At 34.7% G+C, this 19019-nt stretch overlaps 1 protein-coding gene across 7 annotated transcripts; it reads right to left on the bottom strand.

Moving 5' to 3' along the window:
• Positions 1-1380: 1380 nt before the first annotated feature.
• LOC117930743 (chloroplastic group IIA intron splicing facilitator CRS1, chloroplastic) lies at positions 1381-18160 on the bottom strand. Of its 7 annotated transcripts, XM_034851424.1 has the most exons (9): positions 17311-18160; positions 15847-16378; positions 14308-14438; positions 12779-13129; positions 12553-12709; positions 5815-6107; positions 5629-5688; positions 5186-5382; positions 1933-2019 (listed from the first exon to the last, which is right to left on the bottom strand). In XM_034851424.1, exons 1-8 carry the CDS (start codon positions 18106-18108, stop codon positions 5218-5220), a joined length of 2487 nt encoding a protein of 828 aa, XP_034707315.1. In that variant the 5' UTR covers positions 18109-18160; the 3' UTR covers positions 1933-2019; positions 5186-5217. The 7 variants fall into 7 exon arrangements, 6 of the variants coding, with proteins under 6 accessions (XP_034707317.1, XP_034707315.1, XP_034707316.1 ...); XM_034851426.1 differs by lacking the exon at positions 5186-5382 and having other exon boundaries at positions 1932-2019; XM_034851425.1 differs by lacking the exon at positions 1933-2019 and having other exon boundaries at positions 5258-5398.
• Positions 18161-19019: the final 859 nt, after the last annotated feature.

Here is a 19019-nt window from a genome sequence, read left to right as displayed (position 1 = left end):
AGTAAAAGTGTTAGGTCCCCCATAAAGATTGAATTACCTATTGTCAAAATTTTAAATGAAATTTCTACAAATCTAATGCTAAATATGATGATATTAAAACTAAAACTCAATTAAGGTATTTAAAAATGATGAATAGATAACCATAAGATAGAAAATGTGATAAAAAAAAACACAAAGTAAAAAAAAAAAATAGAAATGGATATCTAGACATATTTTTGCATTAAAATTGAATCAACACTTTAACTAGGATCCTCAACAAAATAAATACAATTTTATTTTTCAAAATTTAGATTCTCTAAACTTTAAGATCTAATTCATCTTTAGATCTAGTCAAAAATCCACACATACATAATCTAATTGAACCATATTGAATCTTACTCCTAGAACAAGCATTCCATGTACATAAAGCATCATTCATATCAAATTTAAGAGAGATTTCAAGTGAATCCATACAAAGAAGGAGAAAATCATGAATCTTATAATAGAAAATGAATTATACCTATACGTGATGCACTTTTAGTGTAGATCCTCTCCCAAGGGCACTCGTACGCCAAATGTGAAGTGTTGTAGCCATTAAACATGGTAAATTTTGCCTTTTTCATCTTATTTGACAGTCAAAAAAATGATAGAAAGTAGAGAGAAGAAAGTAAAAATTCAAGTTAAAGGGACAAGATATCCCATTGCCACACCACCCTAAAACATTAATAACCATCCATGAATGACCCTAATGAAGTCAATTACGAAACTGAAGTTTACATTTATAGTTAAAGGTAAAAACATTGGAAATCTTTATATTAGCATCGAAAATTTTGATAATTCAAAGACGGATGTCGATAACAAGCGATAACAACCTCAAAGTCTCAACTTCAGCATCAGTGTTGAAATAGCTTCAACATGGTTATGGTATCAAACTCAATATTGATCCACTGTCGCCCTCTATCGTATTTAGATTCTAGCATTGATTTCTCACAAGCTTGCATTCCAAAGTCCCTACCAAAAATTGATACCTCAAATCAAGTAATTATTTTTTGCCACCACCTTTCTTGTATCAAATTTGGTAATTGCTTAGGATATGCTATTATTGTATTGCTTATTGAAATGGGACCAATACTTCGATACATAGCATAATTCTACTCTCCAACTTCTTTTATGTGTTCATTCTTTTGCTTTCCATTCATCATCGAAATACCAAGATTTCATCCCTATTTTACTGCATAAAATCCTCAATATCCTCATTAGCAACGAGGACTAATAAAAACATAAGTTAAGTGGAATGATTTGTATACTTTTCCACCATAAACAGCGCCTGCATTACATGCTCAGATCAATGGGGATATACAAAAGCTTAGAGATGCTGCTCATCACAATGGGGATAGATAATGAGCAAGAAGTGAGAAAATATTATAAGAGCAGAGGCTAACTGCAATTGGATAAACGACCAGAAAACAGTGTAAAGTATATTCAATCAGTGGTTACACTAAACGTGCATAGACTGAGGCAACTGAAGATTCAATGGTGCAAATAAAGAATGTACAATCAGACAACTAGAAAAGCACAGCCATTCCATCCCATGCCCTTAGAGCTATGTAATCAGATGTCATTAATGTTCTTGAACTTATTTATTGCTTTCTTGAGGTATAGCATTTGCTCCCCAGGATGACTGGTGGTAGTATCCAGTTACCTTTCTCATCCAGAGGGCCAGGCCTGACTAATTCACCTGTTGCAACCAATATAGGCCGTATGCATCAAAGATCAAATCTCATATGCCCTAAAACTTTGCATATGATTAAAAAAGATGTCAGAAATTGGAATAAAACATCTGCTTGTAGTCACCTGTGTGGTTGCATTTTATTCCATGATTATTGGTCTAACTGCAAACTAAAAATTATTAGATATAAGGCTACTTCTCTTACCACGCCAAATGGAAGGATATTCTTTTCTTCTTCTGTTGGCAATAGGTCTTCAGCAGTCTTCTTCAGCCTCAGCAGAAGCTAAAGCAAGACATGGGGTATGTTATACCTTCCACATTCAACACAATCAAGAAATTAGTATCATCCAATGAGCTATTCAGTTGGTTTGAGCATTATGTGATTAAGAGGAAGGTCCTGTATTTGGGTCCATACTGAATATATTTACCAATTGGAAAAAGGAAAGGAGGTATATGAATCTATAATTATTATACCTAAATAATTACGATACATGGGAGGGGATATGAATACAGCCTACTTTCTGACACCAAAATCAAACAAAAATAAAGAGCGGTAACAATTCCAAAATCAAAATCATAAGTAGCAATGTAAGCCAATCAACCAACATATTAAACCAAAATTTCATGCAAAAGCCCAGACAAAAATGATGTCAGAGACAACAGTACTTGCAAGACATTGAAAAATTCACTTTACTGCATAACAATGCTTCTGAAGAAGATTTCTCATACACCTAACCACTACACACTCTGCTGAGATGTCTACCCTAGTACAAATCACTGCCCACAAAAGACATCCTGTTGTATTTGCAAGTAGCACAGAGACATACACACATCTCATTCTCTGTCTTGAGCATAACTATGATGATAATCTGTTATGAATAGCTAGTGTTGTACTAACTGTTCTGGATTTAAGCACTTTAACCCTTTCATATATTCTCTATATTGCCTGCAATGCACTCACGCATTTTCAATCCTCTGATCTTGCTGAATCTTTATCCAAGGATCTTCTCTGTCCCTCTAGATCCTCTCAAACATCTTACCCAACAAAGACTTTAAATGACAAATTCCAACCTTCCAAAACCTTTTCCATAGCAATCAAAGGTTAATGTCAAGACCTACACAACTACCATGCACATTGAATTCAAGACAATAATTTTAAATTAACAAGTGATTTAACATATCTTAAGTCAGTAATCACTCAATAGCCCGAGTCTGACAATGAATTAACACATGCTTGCAAGAGGTAAAATTTCATGTACCTGTTGTGATCTCATAAAGGCACCTCAAACTCATCTTGGCCTCATCTCTCTCTGAGAAGTTAGCTCACCCCCTAGGAATCCCTCATGTCAAGATAGGTACTCTATTTTAGTCTAAGGAGAGAGGCCAACCATCTCATCCTCCATTGTCTTATTGCACGGTGTCGGGGGCAGAAATTCTTCCCTTTGGTCGGTGTGTTCTGGATTTCTCCTAGACATGATAATGATAGCATTCCAGGGTTCTGAGAGAGAAACTAGGGGGGCAGTGCTGCAGTAGAGACTAATCATACCATTCCTTAAACAGAGGAAACTTTCTTTTCACCTGTTCATGATGTCACAAAGCACATGGACATGATATGCACCTCACCTTTCTCTAACAAGTTAGCTCCCTGTTAGGGGTCCATATAAAAATGTGTACTTGGTTTAGTCTGTGAAGAATCCAACCATCTCTTCCTCTGCTGTCTGATTTCCCTGGGTCTGTGGCAGAAATTGTTCTGTTTGGAAGGTGCTTCCTAGGTTTCTCATGGGATATTCATACATGATGTGATAGTGTTCTAGGGCTCCAAGAGAAAACCTAGGGCAGAGAGTAATCGCTCCATTCCTTAGCTGACATAGAGTGAGAAGAGTGCCAGGATTTTTGCTAATTGATTTGAGGAAAATAGATGTGCTATATGATGCTGCACATACCTCACTTCACTTTAGATATCTTGTTACAGTTATTGGGAATTCCCATTAGTTTGATTAGAATGGGTAAGTGAGGAGTGTACCAGTGACTTGAAGGGCCAACTGATCACAAAGATGAAAGGACACTGCCCTTACATCCTTTAGAATGGTTTAGACTAAATTTCATGGTTGTTCTTTGAGCAACACAGGGCAAGCAGGAATTGGTAGAGTATTCAGAGCAAAGCCAACTTGATTCTTCTTGACCATTGAGATAGAGGCCCTTGCTTTATTAGAAAGATTTGGTTGAGACATTGTCAATTCCCATTCACAACCCATGATAATATGAGCTTGAAGCTTCCTTCGTAACTCCCAGAGCTTCTTCGTAGTGGCTCCGTACGATGCGTCATTTCATGGGGAACCTTAAAGTCATGACTTTATGTGGTTGATTTTGGTGTCTTAAGAAAACAAGAGGCTGGGAAATTGGATCCTTCAATTCAAAAAGTTATTAAACCCACAAGAGAGCACTAACTCTCCTCTATGTTAGGGAGGCACTAAAATGGAGATGCAAGTACCTGACCTGGTTGTTGTGATGTCCATCAGATCCTAGGACTTAATGAATAGCCAACTATCTTTACATCAGAACAGCTAAGCCCACAACATAGCAGGATGAATGAAAGTGAATGAGTGTAAGCTTTGTTGCCTGAACATGATTGTAGCTAAACCTACCAGGTAGTGCCATCGTACCACAATAAGCAGGCTGAGCCTGTCTTGAAAAGCGTGGTTCCTAATCTTAGGAATATAACTTTTTTCACTTATACATCCAAACTTTATTTAACAGGAAGGTAAAGGAAGCATCAGGGAGCTATTGTAAGAACATTAAGGAGGCTGTTCTTTCATAAAATTCCAATAATTTCTCCTGCTCCTCAGAGGCCCACAACAATGGAGTTGGTGCTCCCAGCGGGGCATTGCTTTATTAGGAAGACTATATATATTTCTATTAATAATATTTCTCTCATTTCTAATAAAAAGGGGAAAAAGAAGAAGGAAGAAAGAAATAGTCATGGCCTAACCTAGGCATATCACAACCCAAAATGTCATAAGACATGAGTCAAAGGAGCTCTCTCAAGAACTCAAGTCAGAAAACATTACCTGCATTTATCTGACCCACAAACAACTACCATATTTCCTTGCCAGCAAATGTGATCAATCTTCATTTCTAAATTTGTATTGTCATCATTCTATTTCATAGGCTTTTCAAAGGGAAACTTATTAGCACTACATGAATCATCTACTGGACTGTGTATGCTATTGATCTAGGCATTGTAACCATATCCCTGTAACTCCACCACACATGCTACTGTGTTTTCTATAGACTACCCATGCCACAAAATGCCTGAACATAGGTTGATGTCCAGATTGACCCTATTGTCCAATCCATTTCTTCCATTTCTGGAGAAATCTCAAGTGGGCTAACCTTGTTTATACATCTAGGACATGTAACAATTTCCAAGTTGTGTGTGTGTGTGTGTGTGTGTGTGTGTGTGATACTAAAACTTACCAGAGACATTTTGAAGATTCCAAGAACACTTGCTAACTTGGAGGATGGTGAGCTGAGGACTCCCCTCTGATGGCATACCCACACCTTTTTACCCCTTGAAAATAGGATTCATGATATGGCACATCAGGTGGCTCATGCTTTGTGAACTTTTCAGATTCTCTTTGATCAATTCTTCTGCTTCCTTTCTGTAGATCTGACTGAAAGTTTCATAAACTAATGAATTTATCAAGTATCCTGGTTAAAGTTTTCAAATGTGATGCAATGCATGAACAAATCTGGCATGTTACAAAAAAATATTTGGGATATCAAATAGAGGTGTCAACCAGAAATACACAAATTTCCTTCCATGAGGTTATTTTGCTCAAGTTGATATGATACTAGCTCAAAAAGACAAAAAGAAAAAATTAAAAAGATTCTAAATGAACAAAGGCTTAGAGAAATACCAGTTTAAGCTTCAAATCTGAGATTGCCTGCTGTCTCTGATATGCAAAAAATTTAAGTGACTGAAACAGAGAAAAACAGGTTCAACTCAGTCCAGTAGCCTTATGATGAAATGATGATCACTTATGAAGGGTTTTCTATTAAAAATGGGAAACATGAAGTAGTGAGAAACAGAGAGCTTCACGTACTCCAATTCTCTGCATTTCAAGGGACCTATTTAATGCTTCTCGTTTAGTCAGAAGATTCTTGGGCACCAACTTTATAGGGCGTCTGTAGTTTTTCCCACGATAGATGATTATAGCATGGCCTTCTTTTAGCTTGTCTATTGAAACTAGAACTCCTCCACTTTCTGATTCAAGCAACTTTGCAGTATAAAGGACCTGTGAAAATGATCTCTGCATTGTGATCACCTTGACTATTTCTCTATGCTTCCAGTGTTGATGGAGGCCTTCAATTACACCATCAAAGACCCCTCTTCTTCCTAAAGCCAATATTCAAATAAAAAATTAGAACATGCCATCTGGCATGTGACCTAAGAAACAAACTCCAAGACTGGGCAGCCAGCAGCATAGAGAATATGGCAATTACGGCTCTGATTATTTTAACAGAAGTTGAGATAGGAAATTCATACTTCAATTGATTCCCTCAGTTAAAAAAGATTTTTAAATCTATATGATGCCCCAGATGTTTCATTGCTGTCCAGGTTATCACTAGTAATCTTGGTTAACCTAACCTATATAAAGGCACCCCAGTAAGGATCAGTCTTGTACCCAAGCATCAATCTAGAGCTTGAGATAGGTTTAAGAGAGAAAGGTGGACTTCTTAATGGATTTCACTCCACCTTTTGTCCATTTGAATGAGATTTTCACAGAGCTCTGAATGCCAGGTCAAGTCTGAAACCTGAAAGAAGCTTCCCTGCAAAGGGTAAGAGGGAGAAAGCCTTTGATGGCATTGAAACAGAATCAATAACAGTCCAATATAAAATTATTTAGTAGCAGGTACGATTGTCTGTCTTTCTCATGCCTTACCTTTGATAGTTCCTTGAATTGAAACTTGTCTTATTGGAAATCTTTTTCAAATTATGTCATAGGCAGAGATGACCATAAGAAATTTTCTTTCATTATGATCAGACCAAAGTAATCTCCTTGCTCCTGTCCAGCAGGAAGAGGATGCATATCACTTGCAGTTCTTACAATGCAAAGCCACTTTTGTGATATGTTTCTATTTTTGCAGGATATGGTTTTCATTGAGATAAACTTAAACTCACTAAGAACCTCAACCTTGTCAAAGTAATGTTGATGAGAGGTCTGCAATGCTAGTAATTAAGGGACAAGATGTCCTATTCAAGTGCCCTAGTCATTAAAGAAATCAGAAAACAGACTCGTGTGAGCTCTTGTTCCTTTGACACTCTAGATTACCTAACATAGCAACTTCTCTAAGAATGAATCAAATTGTTTGTACAGCAGAAATAGTTTGCTTTTGCATATACCTTCCAGTCTTTGTTTTCAAGATAGAATGGATCTGGACCAGAACAGAGTTTCTCTGAGTGCTAGCTGTCAAAAAATAACTCAAAATCTTATCTGTTTAGTATTTTTGGAAATATGGTCCAAATTTTAATATGATTCTCATTGGATATCCAATCCAGTAACCTAATACTATCAAAATAAATGAACAATGTATATAGCTTTAGATTATATTTTATATGTAATATTATACTGTTATATAGCCTATGCTAATAGACAAACACACAATATACCTTTAAAAATATACACTAACATATAGTTATTTTGCAGGCAAGTAGGGGTAAGAGTCAAATGGTAATCAAGTGAATACACACAAATAAAAAATAAGTAAAGTACTCTTTTGCTCATCAAAAAATAAATAAGTAAACAAATAAATAAAATAACTGTTTGTTGAAAACTTATAAAGTTTAGGACATCTAATTTGGTGCAGAAAAAGTTAGGATAATTCAATTTTATATATTTGTATTTTAAAAAAAGTTTATTCTTAGTTTAGAAGAAGTTAGTTGTACAGTTTGTTAGTTCTAGTTTGCAGCTAGAATACAATACACATAGTTGTATATAATAGGCTTATGTATTCCTATTTTTCTTAATAAAAATAATACGATTCCTTTATTCTTTTCTTAAACTGTGTTCATGGCATCAGAGCTGGTTCTTTTCCAGGCCCAGTTACTTGTTTGCAATCTGGTTTCATCACCAGATTATGGACGATTATTACTCTATTTCTTTCGTCCCTTTGGGATGATTTAGTTGTTCAAAGGAGAAGTCAGGTGTAAGTGAAGAATAATTTTTCTCACAAGTCTGAAGGTAAGAAAGTAGAAGAATCGTGATGATGGACAGGACAACTGAACCTACTATGGTTTCTGAAAATTCTGCTCTTAGTGTTTCTATTATGGAAGGTTTGTCAACTGAAGTTTGGACAGTAGCTGTTAGCCAAGAGAAGAAGTTTGATGAAAATAAAAGTAGGCCATGACATACTAGGGAAACCTGCTAGAAGCAGCATGGTAAACCATCGAATTGGAAAGGGAGAAAAACCTACATAATGAACCTGAGGAGTGCAAGCACTGGCAGAAACTCAAAGTAGTATTGAGCCATTACCAATGAGCAAAGAGCAACTTGAACACTTGTACATGTTGATGAATCAGTCTTCTCAAAATCCCTCATGCACTTTAGCCCATAAAGATATTTTTCCTAGAGCTCTAAGTTCTATTTCTTTTTATACACCTTAGATTATTGATTCAGGTGCTTTAGATCATATGACTAATCAATTTCAACTTTTCTCATCCCATACTTCATGTTCTAGAAATTTAAAGATTGGGATTGCAGATAGTACTTTGCCTTCGGTTGTAAGGAAAGGTACTATATTTTGTTCTAAGAATCTTACTCTAAAATTAGCCCTTTATGTTCTGAATCTTGCATTGCAAAATTCTCACATTCTTGCTGTAAATTTCAGGACATGCATTCCAAGATAATGATTGGCAATGCTAGAGAGGTTGATGAACCATATTATTTTGATGAGGATTCCCTTGAGAGTAAACAAGCTCAAACTGCAAGTAGTAGTGAAGTTTCTTTTTCTGATAAGAATCAAATAATGTTGTGGCACTATAGACTTAGGCCATCCAAGTTTTCAATGGGGAAAGTTGTCAATTATCTAAACATCATCGTGTTTCTTTTCATTGTAACCTTTCAAGGAATTCAAGCCTGTTGCGTTTGTTCATAATGATATGTGGGGACCTTCAAGGGTGACAAATTTAATAGATACTAGATGGTTTATCACATCCATAGATAATCATACTAGGATATGTTGGGCGTATTTAATGAGAGAAAAATTCAAGGATAAGAGAATTTTCAAAGAATTCATAATATGTTAAAATTCAACTCTAAATCCAAATACAGGTTTTCAAAACCGACAATGAGAGGGAATGCTTCAATACCATTCTTGGACCTTGCTTGAAAGAACAAAGCATTGCTCATCAATCCTCATGAGAATAGTTGAGTATAAGAACATGCACATATTAGAAGTGGCTAGGGCTATTATGTTTACCATGAGAATTCCTAAGTACCTTTACAGAGAGGTAGTACTTGCAACTTCTTACTTGATAAATAAAATGTCTATTAGGATTTTGATATTTCAAACCCCATTATAGTGCTTCTTGAAATGTTTCCCTCAAACCAGAATTATTAACTCTCTCCCATTAAAGCAATTACTAGGGAAGATTCTTTTTTGAAAATTTTGGGTTCATTACCCATGCCTATAATAAATTCAAATTTAGGAGGAGAAACACTAGTTGACCAACCCATGCCTATACAAAATTCAAGTTTGGGGGGTGAAACACTAATCAAATAGCCTTGCATCGAACTTCGTATCTACTTAAGGAGGAAGAAAGATCAAGGTTGGAAAATCAACCTCCTACAACTCACAAAACATCACATTCAAGTGCATATGCCATGGCAAAAACAAGTATTCCAACCCCTAAATCACTTCAATTTGTTATTCTCACTTCTAAATCTCTTTTCTCTGATAATTCTAGTGCAGAAAACACCTTTAGTGATGATTTAAATGTTCTAATTGTTGTTAGGAAAGGTACTAAGGTTTGTACTAAACACCCTATTGTTAAACATGTCTCATATCATAGACTTTCTCCCACTATGAAGGCCTTTACTACTAATCTGTCTAGTGTTGAAATTCCAAAGGATATACAGGAGGCTTTAGCTGTTCCAGGGTGGATGCACTAAGAGGGAAGGAATCCATGGATTGTATATGGGTATTTACTTTGAAATACAATGCAAATACATCCATTAAGAGTTACAAAGCAAAACTGGTTGCAAAAGGCATCACATAGACCTATGGGATTGACTACCAAGAGACATTTGCACCAATTGCAGATATGAATATAATAAGAGTTCGCTTGTCCCTTGCAGCCAACTTGAACTGGTCTTCACAACAGTTAGATGTCAAGAATACTTTTCCAAATGGTGAATTAGAAGAAGTTTATATGGCCTTGTCTCCAGATTTTGAAAGAAGATTTGGGAGTGAAAAGATGTGTAGTCTGAAAGAATCACTCTATGGACTGAAACAATCACCAAGAGCTAGGTTTGACAAATCTGCTAAGTCCATTAGAAGCCATGGGTACTCACAAAGCCAAGCAGATCATACTCTCTTCTACAATCATAATGGGTGATGACAAGTTTGCTATACTAATGATCTACATGAATGACTTGATATCTAGCTGAATTGGAGTGATTGAAGAATTTTCTAACGAAAAAGTTTGAGGTACTTCTTGAGAATGGAGCTTGCTAGATCAAAGGAAGGTATTTTTGTGTCACAAAGGAACCATACACTGGATTTGCTCAAACAAACTGAATTGCTAAGATATAAATCCCTCAAGACTCCAATTGATCCTATTTGCAAATTAGGGTCACCAAAAGAGAGTGTGTTAACAAAGAACAGTATCAAAAGCTTGTGGCATTGATATATTTCTCTCATACTCAGCTAGATATAGCTTCTTCAGTGAGTATTGTGAGACAATTCATGCACTCTCCAAATGAAGAGCATCTTAAGGCAATCTATTGGAATCTTAAGTACCTAAAAGGCAGTTCATAAAAAGGCTTAATGTTTAAAAGCAACAATAACCTTCAGATTGAAGCCTACACCAATGCTAATGGGGCTGAGAGTATAATGGATAGGAGATCTACTTCATGTTAATGTTCTTTTATAGGAGGAAACTTAGTGACATGGAGGAACAAGAAGTAGTCTGTTGTTGCAAGAAGTAGTGCTCAAGTTGAATTCAAAGTAGTCGCTCATGGCATTTATGAACTTCTTTGATTGAAGAAACTGCTTGAAGACCTAAGACTTCCTAGTAAGAATCCAATGAAGCTTTACTATGATAACAAGGAAACTATTAATATTGCTCACAATCCAATTCAACTTCATAAACTAAGCATGTTGAAATGGACTGTCACTTCATCAAGGAGAAGCTGGAAGTAGGACCAATTTGCACGCCTTCTGTACCTACTGAAGCACAGTTGGCAGATGTTCTGAGGGACTTCATAAATAGATGTTTAAATACTTAATTAACAAGTTGGGAACGATAGATATTTTGAAACAACTTGAGAGGGAGAGTAGAAGATTTATGAAGTTTAAGAATAAATTTTATTCTAATTTAGTATAGAAATTGTAAGGATAATATAGTTTCATTTAAAAAAAAAAAGTTTGTTCCCAATTTGTAGGAAGTTAGTTGTATAGTTTGTTAGTTCCTAGTTTATGCTTGAATTTAGCATACATAGTTGTATATAAATAGGCATCTATTTTCCTATTTTCTTAATGAAAATAATAAGAATTCTTCGATCTTCTCTTAAATTGTGTTTTGTTAAGACGTGTGGAGCCTAATTATTATTCTGACGATATTCGCCCTGACACAGATTGACCTTATGCAGAGACAGCACATGGATGAAACGAAATTTTGTAAGGGTATTTTAGGAATTTTACACATGTAATTTGGTTAACCTAATTTTCTTATGTTTAAGGTAGCTGAATTGGACAGATTGGGGTGAAATTGAGAGAGATAGAAAAATATAGAAAGAAAAACTTAGAGAGTAAGGCATTTGTGATTTTTTTGTAATTTCATTTCATCATAGTGAAAATCTGCAACGACAGCAAGTAGATGTAGCTCTCACATTGAGAGTAAACTATTATAAATCTCGTGTGTTCTTGTCCTTTAATTTTTTTCATATTCGTTTATTGTTGCTTTTGGAAAATAGGATTAGAGTGTTTTAATCCTAATATGGTCAAGTTATTTTGCAAGCAAATAGGGGTAAGAGTTAAATGGTAGTGAAGTGAATGCACACAAATAACAAATAAGTAAACAATTGTTTGCTTATCACAAAAGAAAAAAAAAAAAAAGGTAAACAAATAAATTAAATTACAGAATGATGCACTACTAATGTTGATTTCAGATTACCGATGAGGCTTTACCAGAATGCAGATTTGCAGATCGAATCGGTGGGAATAACCTAAAAAGCTTTCAGGTTTATAACAACAGAGATTCTACATGATACACTAAGAAGAGAAACATGTTTCTGCAACTCAATCATAAATTGAAAGCTAAATCCTGGATGAATACTGGTGTAACTAAATAGACTTTAATGGTTTACCTTTTTCCGTTAAATCATGAACTTGTTTTCAAGAGAGGTCTAAAAGGAACTAAATCAGAAAAACAGAAATTCTGAAAAGAAAGTATCCCCTAATTACCTATTCTAATGCATAAAACTCATTTGAAATCAGCTAAGCCTGTTACTTCAAAAGTTTGAATATCTAGAACAAAAACTCTGATTTCTATGGGAGAAATAGAACAAAAGTTTGAAGTAGAGAAACAGATCTATTTGGAAAGTCAACCTTTTCCTTACCAAGAAGGAGACTGCTATCCATTTTCTGTCCTATCTTTCTGAAACATTCTCTCTCCTCTTCTGTTATCATTTCTTTGTCTGCATCATGATCAGCAGGTCTCCAAGCAGAATTCAACTTTGCTAACACTTTGGCTGACCTCTCTATCTTCATTTTAAGCTGCAAAATCCATCATAAAGATTGTCAAGAACAGAGCATAATGAAATAAGATGATAGCTTGAACCTTACAATGAAAAGCTTGCGCTCCTGCTTTTTCAGTTCCTTCTCTAATCTTTCTTTTTCAGCTTCCAATTCAACTTCAATCTCCGTATTTCCATCTTTCAGGCCCCTGAATTCTGTTTCTATATTCTGGAATTCTGATAATGTTCCAGTAGTGCTAGTGTTTGCCAGCGGTTCATCAGTCACAAAGGAAGTTTCAATTGCTTTCAGCCTGGCATCTTCTTCACGAATTTGGCATCCTTTGAACTCCACTTCTCTCTCAACTATTAAATTTGCAACTCTACAAGGAAGAAAATCTTTGCCTCTATAAAGTATGATAAAGAACTTATTACGCAGTAACAGAACTCCTCCAGTGAGACACTGCATTAATAGGACAATGATGTTAAGTATATAAACTAATATAGCTTTATAGGCATACTGTATACTTGCAAGTCACTGGATGATGAGTGAACGAGTGTTACTGAGTCTCAAAATACAAAGATAAACCAATACTTCAATTAGTGAATGTTTCAATAACTTTTTCTTTGAATCCCGCCAAAGTACTGCTTTTTTTTGTTTTTTTTTTTTGAAGTTTCCAAGAACATGTATTGTTGAGTTGTAAATAAAATAGGAGAATTATTTTCCTATTATGTTAGTTTCCTATTTCTGTAAATAGATAGTTTTATGATTTAGGAATAAGTTAGTTCCCTATTATGTCTCTTGTTTCATATTTCTTCTCTTGTAATCTCCTATATAAACTGTGTATATAATCAATCTAATAGACAAAACTTATTATTTTTCATCCCATATTTCATGTCATGTATATTAACCAACAATTAGCCCAAAATCTTAAATTGTTAGATTGTGGGCCAACAATATATATCAAACTGGATAATAATTTGCATGTGAGTTCAATAAATCGGCAAAATAAACAAACAAAAGAGTTCAAACCCATGGCCTCCTAAAACAAAGCTCTAATATCATAATAAACTAACAATTAAACCAAAAGCTTAAGCTTGTGGGTTATTTATATGGAAAGAGAAAGGGAGGCAGTGTTGGAAGAGGGAACGTGGTCGATGCTTGTGTATGAGAAACCTTGCCATATATGTTGATGTTGAGCAAAACTTGTGCAGGCATATGGTCCAACTTTTCAGGTGCTAGCATACTCCTTGACAGTCCCACACAACAAAATTCTCATCCAAGCATAACAGAAATTTAAATTGATGGTCTTCCGCATGGATCACTACAGGATGTCTTAGCAGTTCCCATACATCAGTAAAGTAATGCTAGAGTGATTTGATCATGAAAGGCAAAAATTAGCAGCTGTTATGCTAAGATCAGGATGAGTTCCATGTGAGGGATGTTTGAGAGTTAAGCTATCTTGGTAGAAAAGGTAGCCAACAAACATGCACCTAAGGTTACTCAGCAATCACATGCATAAGCAAGGTCACTTATCGAACAAGTACAGACTCTCCTAACCCATGTACATAAACAAACAATCAATTTCTAGCACATATTCTCACATTTACAGCATGAAATCTCTTTGTTACTAAACTTGCCTTGAGCTCATTTGCCATTTGCTCATTCTTAGTGTTTGGAATTCCCCACTTTATTGCAATCTTTACTATCAGACTTTTCTCCCACAATTTCAATATAGCAGCAGCTAATCCTTGAAGCTTTCTGTTTCTCCCTTCAGAAAATAAAAGGAAAAAAAATTAAATGAAGAAACTTGAAAATGCACACAAGTAGTACATGCCCATGCACACACACAGAAACACACACAAAACACGACTTTGCATGGCAAAGTGCACCAGCCATCATGCATAAATTTCATGGTTCTTATTCTTCCATGTTAAGGTATGTGCCCAAAATATCCAACATTTTCTTTTCCTCTTTTTCTCAAACTATTACACAAATTCTTACATTTATTTCTAAGGCAAGTTCTAGTGCAGTAATTTCTATATTAATATTTTACAAGCACAAATCAGGGGTATAACTAATAGTTTTCAACTAATGAATTGTACTCATGCACCATTTACCTATTTTCTCAGCATTCCATATCATATCATATTGTCTATCATAAGTTTTTATACACGACAAAATAAATGAAAAACATGGATGCATATATGAAAGACATGTTATTGCATGAATGACACACAAATAATACATAACCAATTTATGAAAGATATTAAGGTTAAAAGAGGTAAATTGTTTATCAGTATCATTTACATGACAGCATTAACCACTATAGTTTCAAAAAATTAACTCAACAAATATGATACATTAGTGCATGGTTTGTCCTACAGTCCACACAAAAAGCTTTTTGAATTTTACCTATAATTTTTAGTTCCAAGATCCAGGGCCAGAGCTGGGCTCAGGTTTAGATTCTACTTGCACAGATCATTAAGAATATTGTATAACAGAGTAACTTAATTGTGTATCAGAGGCTGGTGCATAACTGTTCCTTCTCTTCTACTCATCTATTTTATGAGAGCTGCTTCTCTTCTTTTTAACAGAAATGAAATACTAGATATATTGCAACTAGTGAAAATTCACAATAAGAAAATCCAATGAGGAAAGGTTTTACTTGGAAAATGCTTTGAGTAGAAGAACAATAGGGTATAATTAGCTTGTATCCAAATTTCATAACACAAAAGATTCTTTTCTCTCTTCAATTGAATCAATCCACATTCTAATACAAATGATTCCCTTCTTATACATGCCCCTAGAATTTATATCCTTGGAGACAGACACAGTGTAAATGAGATCAGTATTCCTCTTCCGTGGTTGTATTTCTCCTTTTCTTCCCCTTCTAATAAGAAACTTGGTTTCTCTCTTTTCCCTTTTTATAAAAGAAATTATACTTATTCCTTCCTCCCCCACTGAAGTCTTCCTCATCAAGGAAAAAATAAAAGCTTATGACCCATGGATAAATCTTATTAACTCACTTGACATATTTATTTGGTTCTCTTCTTGTTTAAGCTAGTTTACTAATTTACACATGTAGTAACCGTGTTGTAAAATGCATAATTCATTTTGCTAAAAACATGCTCCGGGAAAAACAAGCATATAAAAATTTAGGTAGTGGGATTGGTTACCAAGGACAAAATGAGTTGGTAGAGCGTAAGCAAGCTTCCGCAAGTATGTCAATTCATCATCAGTCAGCTTTGATCTAGTCTGAGGTGGGGAAAGCCTGAATGGAGGCCTAAATCCAGGAAGCACTTCTGGAAGCAAGTCTGCATCAACTGGAAGAGGTTTTGGCCTCCACCAGTCAATAAATCGAGGTCCTAAGCCATCTAGTAATCTATCCGCTTCCCTCTCATACAATGACCCATTTACAGGTTGAGAATCCACCATTTCCTCCATAAATATGCCAGTGGGTGAAGAGTCCTCTTCTCCATCCTTCCTGCCCAACTTTTCACCAGTGGTACTTTCATGAAATTTTATTTCAGAAATTGTAAGGTCGTCTTCAAAATTTGATTGATTGAGTTTTGAGTTAGAAGCATCTGCACTAGCTACAAGTCCTGGACGCATCTTTTGAAAATGTTTTGAAGTTGACTGATAATTGGATCCCCTATAAACAACAAGAGTGTCTTTCTTACTCCAAATAACCAAGCCTCTGGTCTTGATCTGCTCAACAAAAACAACAACAAGAATAATAATAATAATTAAGATTGCAACCATAAGAAGCTTCCAAAAGGAAAACATGAGAGAGAGAGAGAGAGAGAGACTAGTAAATATAAATATAATAGCAGCATAAACAAGATTTAGGAGTTCAGATTAAGGTAATGTTTGTTTTTTTACTTAATTCTAAATAGAACTTATAACTAAATAGTGTTTAATAATATTAAGTATTAAGTTATTTGTTTTTTAAATATTTTATTTCTATTAATTATTCAGAAGAAAAGAAAAATCAACATATTACTTTTTGTATTTAGAAAAGGCAAAATATTTTACCTCTTTCCATTCAGTTAAAAAATTTAAGAAATAAGTAATAAGTTAAGAAAAAGTACAAAACACAAATAAACTGAAATTTGAAAGTTACTTTCAGCAAAAAGTTAAAAAAACAAATAACGCCTAAGATAAATTCATATTCAGTTTACTTAAATCATTTAAAGGGAGAAAAATGAAAAGTTCACACCACATATACAAAAAATAACCAGACCAAGATGAGCTTTGGTACACTTGGTCAACTTCTACTCTGTTGAATGACATCTTGTCCTTCCTTTTACTTGATTCTCACCTTCATTCAGCAACTTCATACACACAAAAAGAAAATTCAATCTAGGAACTGAACCAATCATGCGGAGGCTCCTAATTGTTCGTGCATACTGTCATAGCATAATTTTGTGTTAAAAGAACAGCTAGAGGCTGCACAAATTATGGAACTCATAGTACCAGGCAAAGTTGCTTCAGCTTACCCAAAAAGTGGCCTTCAACAACGATGTACACAATAACAGATTTCATCGAAAAGAAAATATATATATATAACACACTATTTGATTTTTCAAGCACATATTAGCATCACAAAAATCAAAAGCAGACAGAGAAAGAAACTCAACCTCAAGAATCTCCCGCGCTCTATCCATATTCCGGCACAAAGGCATGTCGAATTTGACCATGGCAAGTTCATCGCTCTTCCAAACCATGTGAATTTGATCGACAACACTCTCAGTCACCCCAGCTTTCTTGACCTTCACCCATTTTCTCATTTTCACAGCCTCGCCTCTCAATCTTTCCAGCAACATTGGATCAAGAGTCAATTCCGCGGCAGTCATCACTTTCTCCTTCTTCGTCCGACGAAACACAACCTTCTCCGTCTTCAACCACGGCATTTTCCCGCCGATTCTCGAATTCTCATCTCCCCCAATCCCTTCAAGTGAAACCCCAAATTCAAATTCTTCTGTATTTTCTTGTGTCTCGTCTGAAGTGTGAGTTTCTTGAAGTTTCACAATGCTTTGCATGATCTTTTTCATTGCCTTCGCCCCTCTTCCGCCGCTCACTTTCTCGGTCAGAGACCGGTCAGGCTTTTCAGCTCCGGCACTGCCGGCTACTTTCTTGGGTCTTGCTTTGGAGAGGTCCAGGACTTCATTGGGCTGGAGAAGAAGAGGACCTTTCATCCAAGGAGCTGTGGGCATTTTAATGGCGGCATCGGTACCCGAAACGGGCTGTGATGAGATTGAATGATCTGGGTGGTTCGTGGTGGCGGTGGTGGTGGTGGAAATGGGCGGAGGCTTGAAGGAATGAATCCGTTGAAGGTTTAAGATGCGAATGGAGGAATTTGAGAGTGAGTTGGAATTGGAGGGAAATTGGGAATGGTTCGGTATAGGGGAAAGAGAGAGAAAGAGAGCGGGAGACATGGATGAGATGTCCCAGACCTTCGAGAAGATTGGTGGAATTTGAGTTTTGCCATCCAACGTCTACTGATATTTTTGCATAGCCACACCACACCCATCCTTTTTGTTTTTTCCTTTTGACGCAAAATTTTAATAATATTAAATTGTTAATCGAGTCAGATATTTATAATTACACTAAAATAAATTGAATTTTTTTATATAAATAAAAAAAATTAATATTAACCCCCCATAAATAATAAGAAAATCATTTTTTTAATTAAAACTTTTTTTTATTTTTTTATTTTCCATTTATAAGATGAAGCTTTTCTAGGTCTAAAGCTTATGGGTAAAAATATTTTCAAAAAACAATTTTCAGGTTGATTCCTCTAAACTATTATAAATTTAAATATATTTTTAAAATTGTCATATTTTTAAAATTAATGTATTTTTTTTTTTTCAAAATCCGGTTTCAAGTTGATACAAACATATTTATTGTTTATTGATTTTCACTCAAAATCTAAATTATATAAAGTCTATTTGTAGGTTCATATTCATATTAAATAACGGGGCTTTTAGTTGGAGAAGTTGTAAGGAAGGCATGGTAGCTGATTCCATAACCAAGAAATGATGCTTTTCACGTGGATATATTAATTTTATGGTAAGATATGAAATATACATACCTATGTATCAAAATTTTATTTTTTATCAATTTTTTATTTTTTAGTATAATCATTTTACAAAATAATTTTTTTATTATAAATAAAATTTATGATTAGTAAAAAAACAAAAAAAAAAGTTTATAAAATAATATTAATATATGATATATAAATTATTTTTATATATTAAATAACATAATATATAAAAAAATATTTGTAAAATTCAAATATTTTTAAATAACATAATAAAAATATTTAAATGTGACATAATTTTTATTT

The sequence above is a fragment of the Vitis riparia genome, chromosome 14 (genome assembly GCF_004353265.1).
Source record: "Vitis riparia cultivar Riparia Gloire de Montpellier isolate 1030 chromosome 14, EGFV_Vit.rip_1.0, whole genome shotgun sequence".
In the NCBI taxonomy this organism is placed as follows: Eukaryota; Viridiplantae; Streptophyta; class Magnoliopsida; order Vitales; family Vitaceae; genus Vitis; species Vitis riparia.
Note: the sequence above shows the minus strand (reverse complement) of the source record. Positions and strands in the feature narration are given on the sequence as shown.

What these genes read in the sequence shown, in the direction of transcription:
- LOC117930743 (XM_034851424.1), bottom strand. Translation starts at nt 18,108, where the DNA reads ATGTCTCCCGCTCTCTTTCTCTCTCTTTCCCCTATACCGAACCATTCC. An exon ending in GAGCGCGGGAGATTCTTGAG is followed by an intron (nt 16,379 to 17,310) that starts GTTGAGTTTCTT and finishes TTTGTTGAGCAG; the next exon opens with ATCAAGACCAGAGGCTTGGT. An exon ending in GGATAGCAGTCTCCTTCTTG is followed by an intron (nt 6,108 to 12,552) that starts GTAAGGAAAAGG and finishes TATTGGCTTTAG; the next exon opens with GAAGAAGAGGGGTCTTTGAT.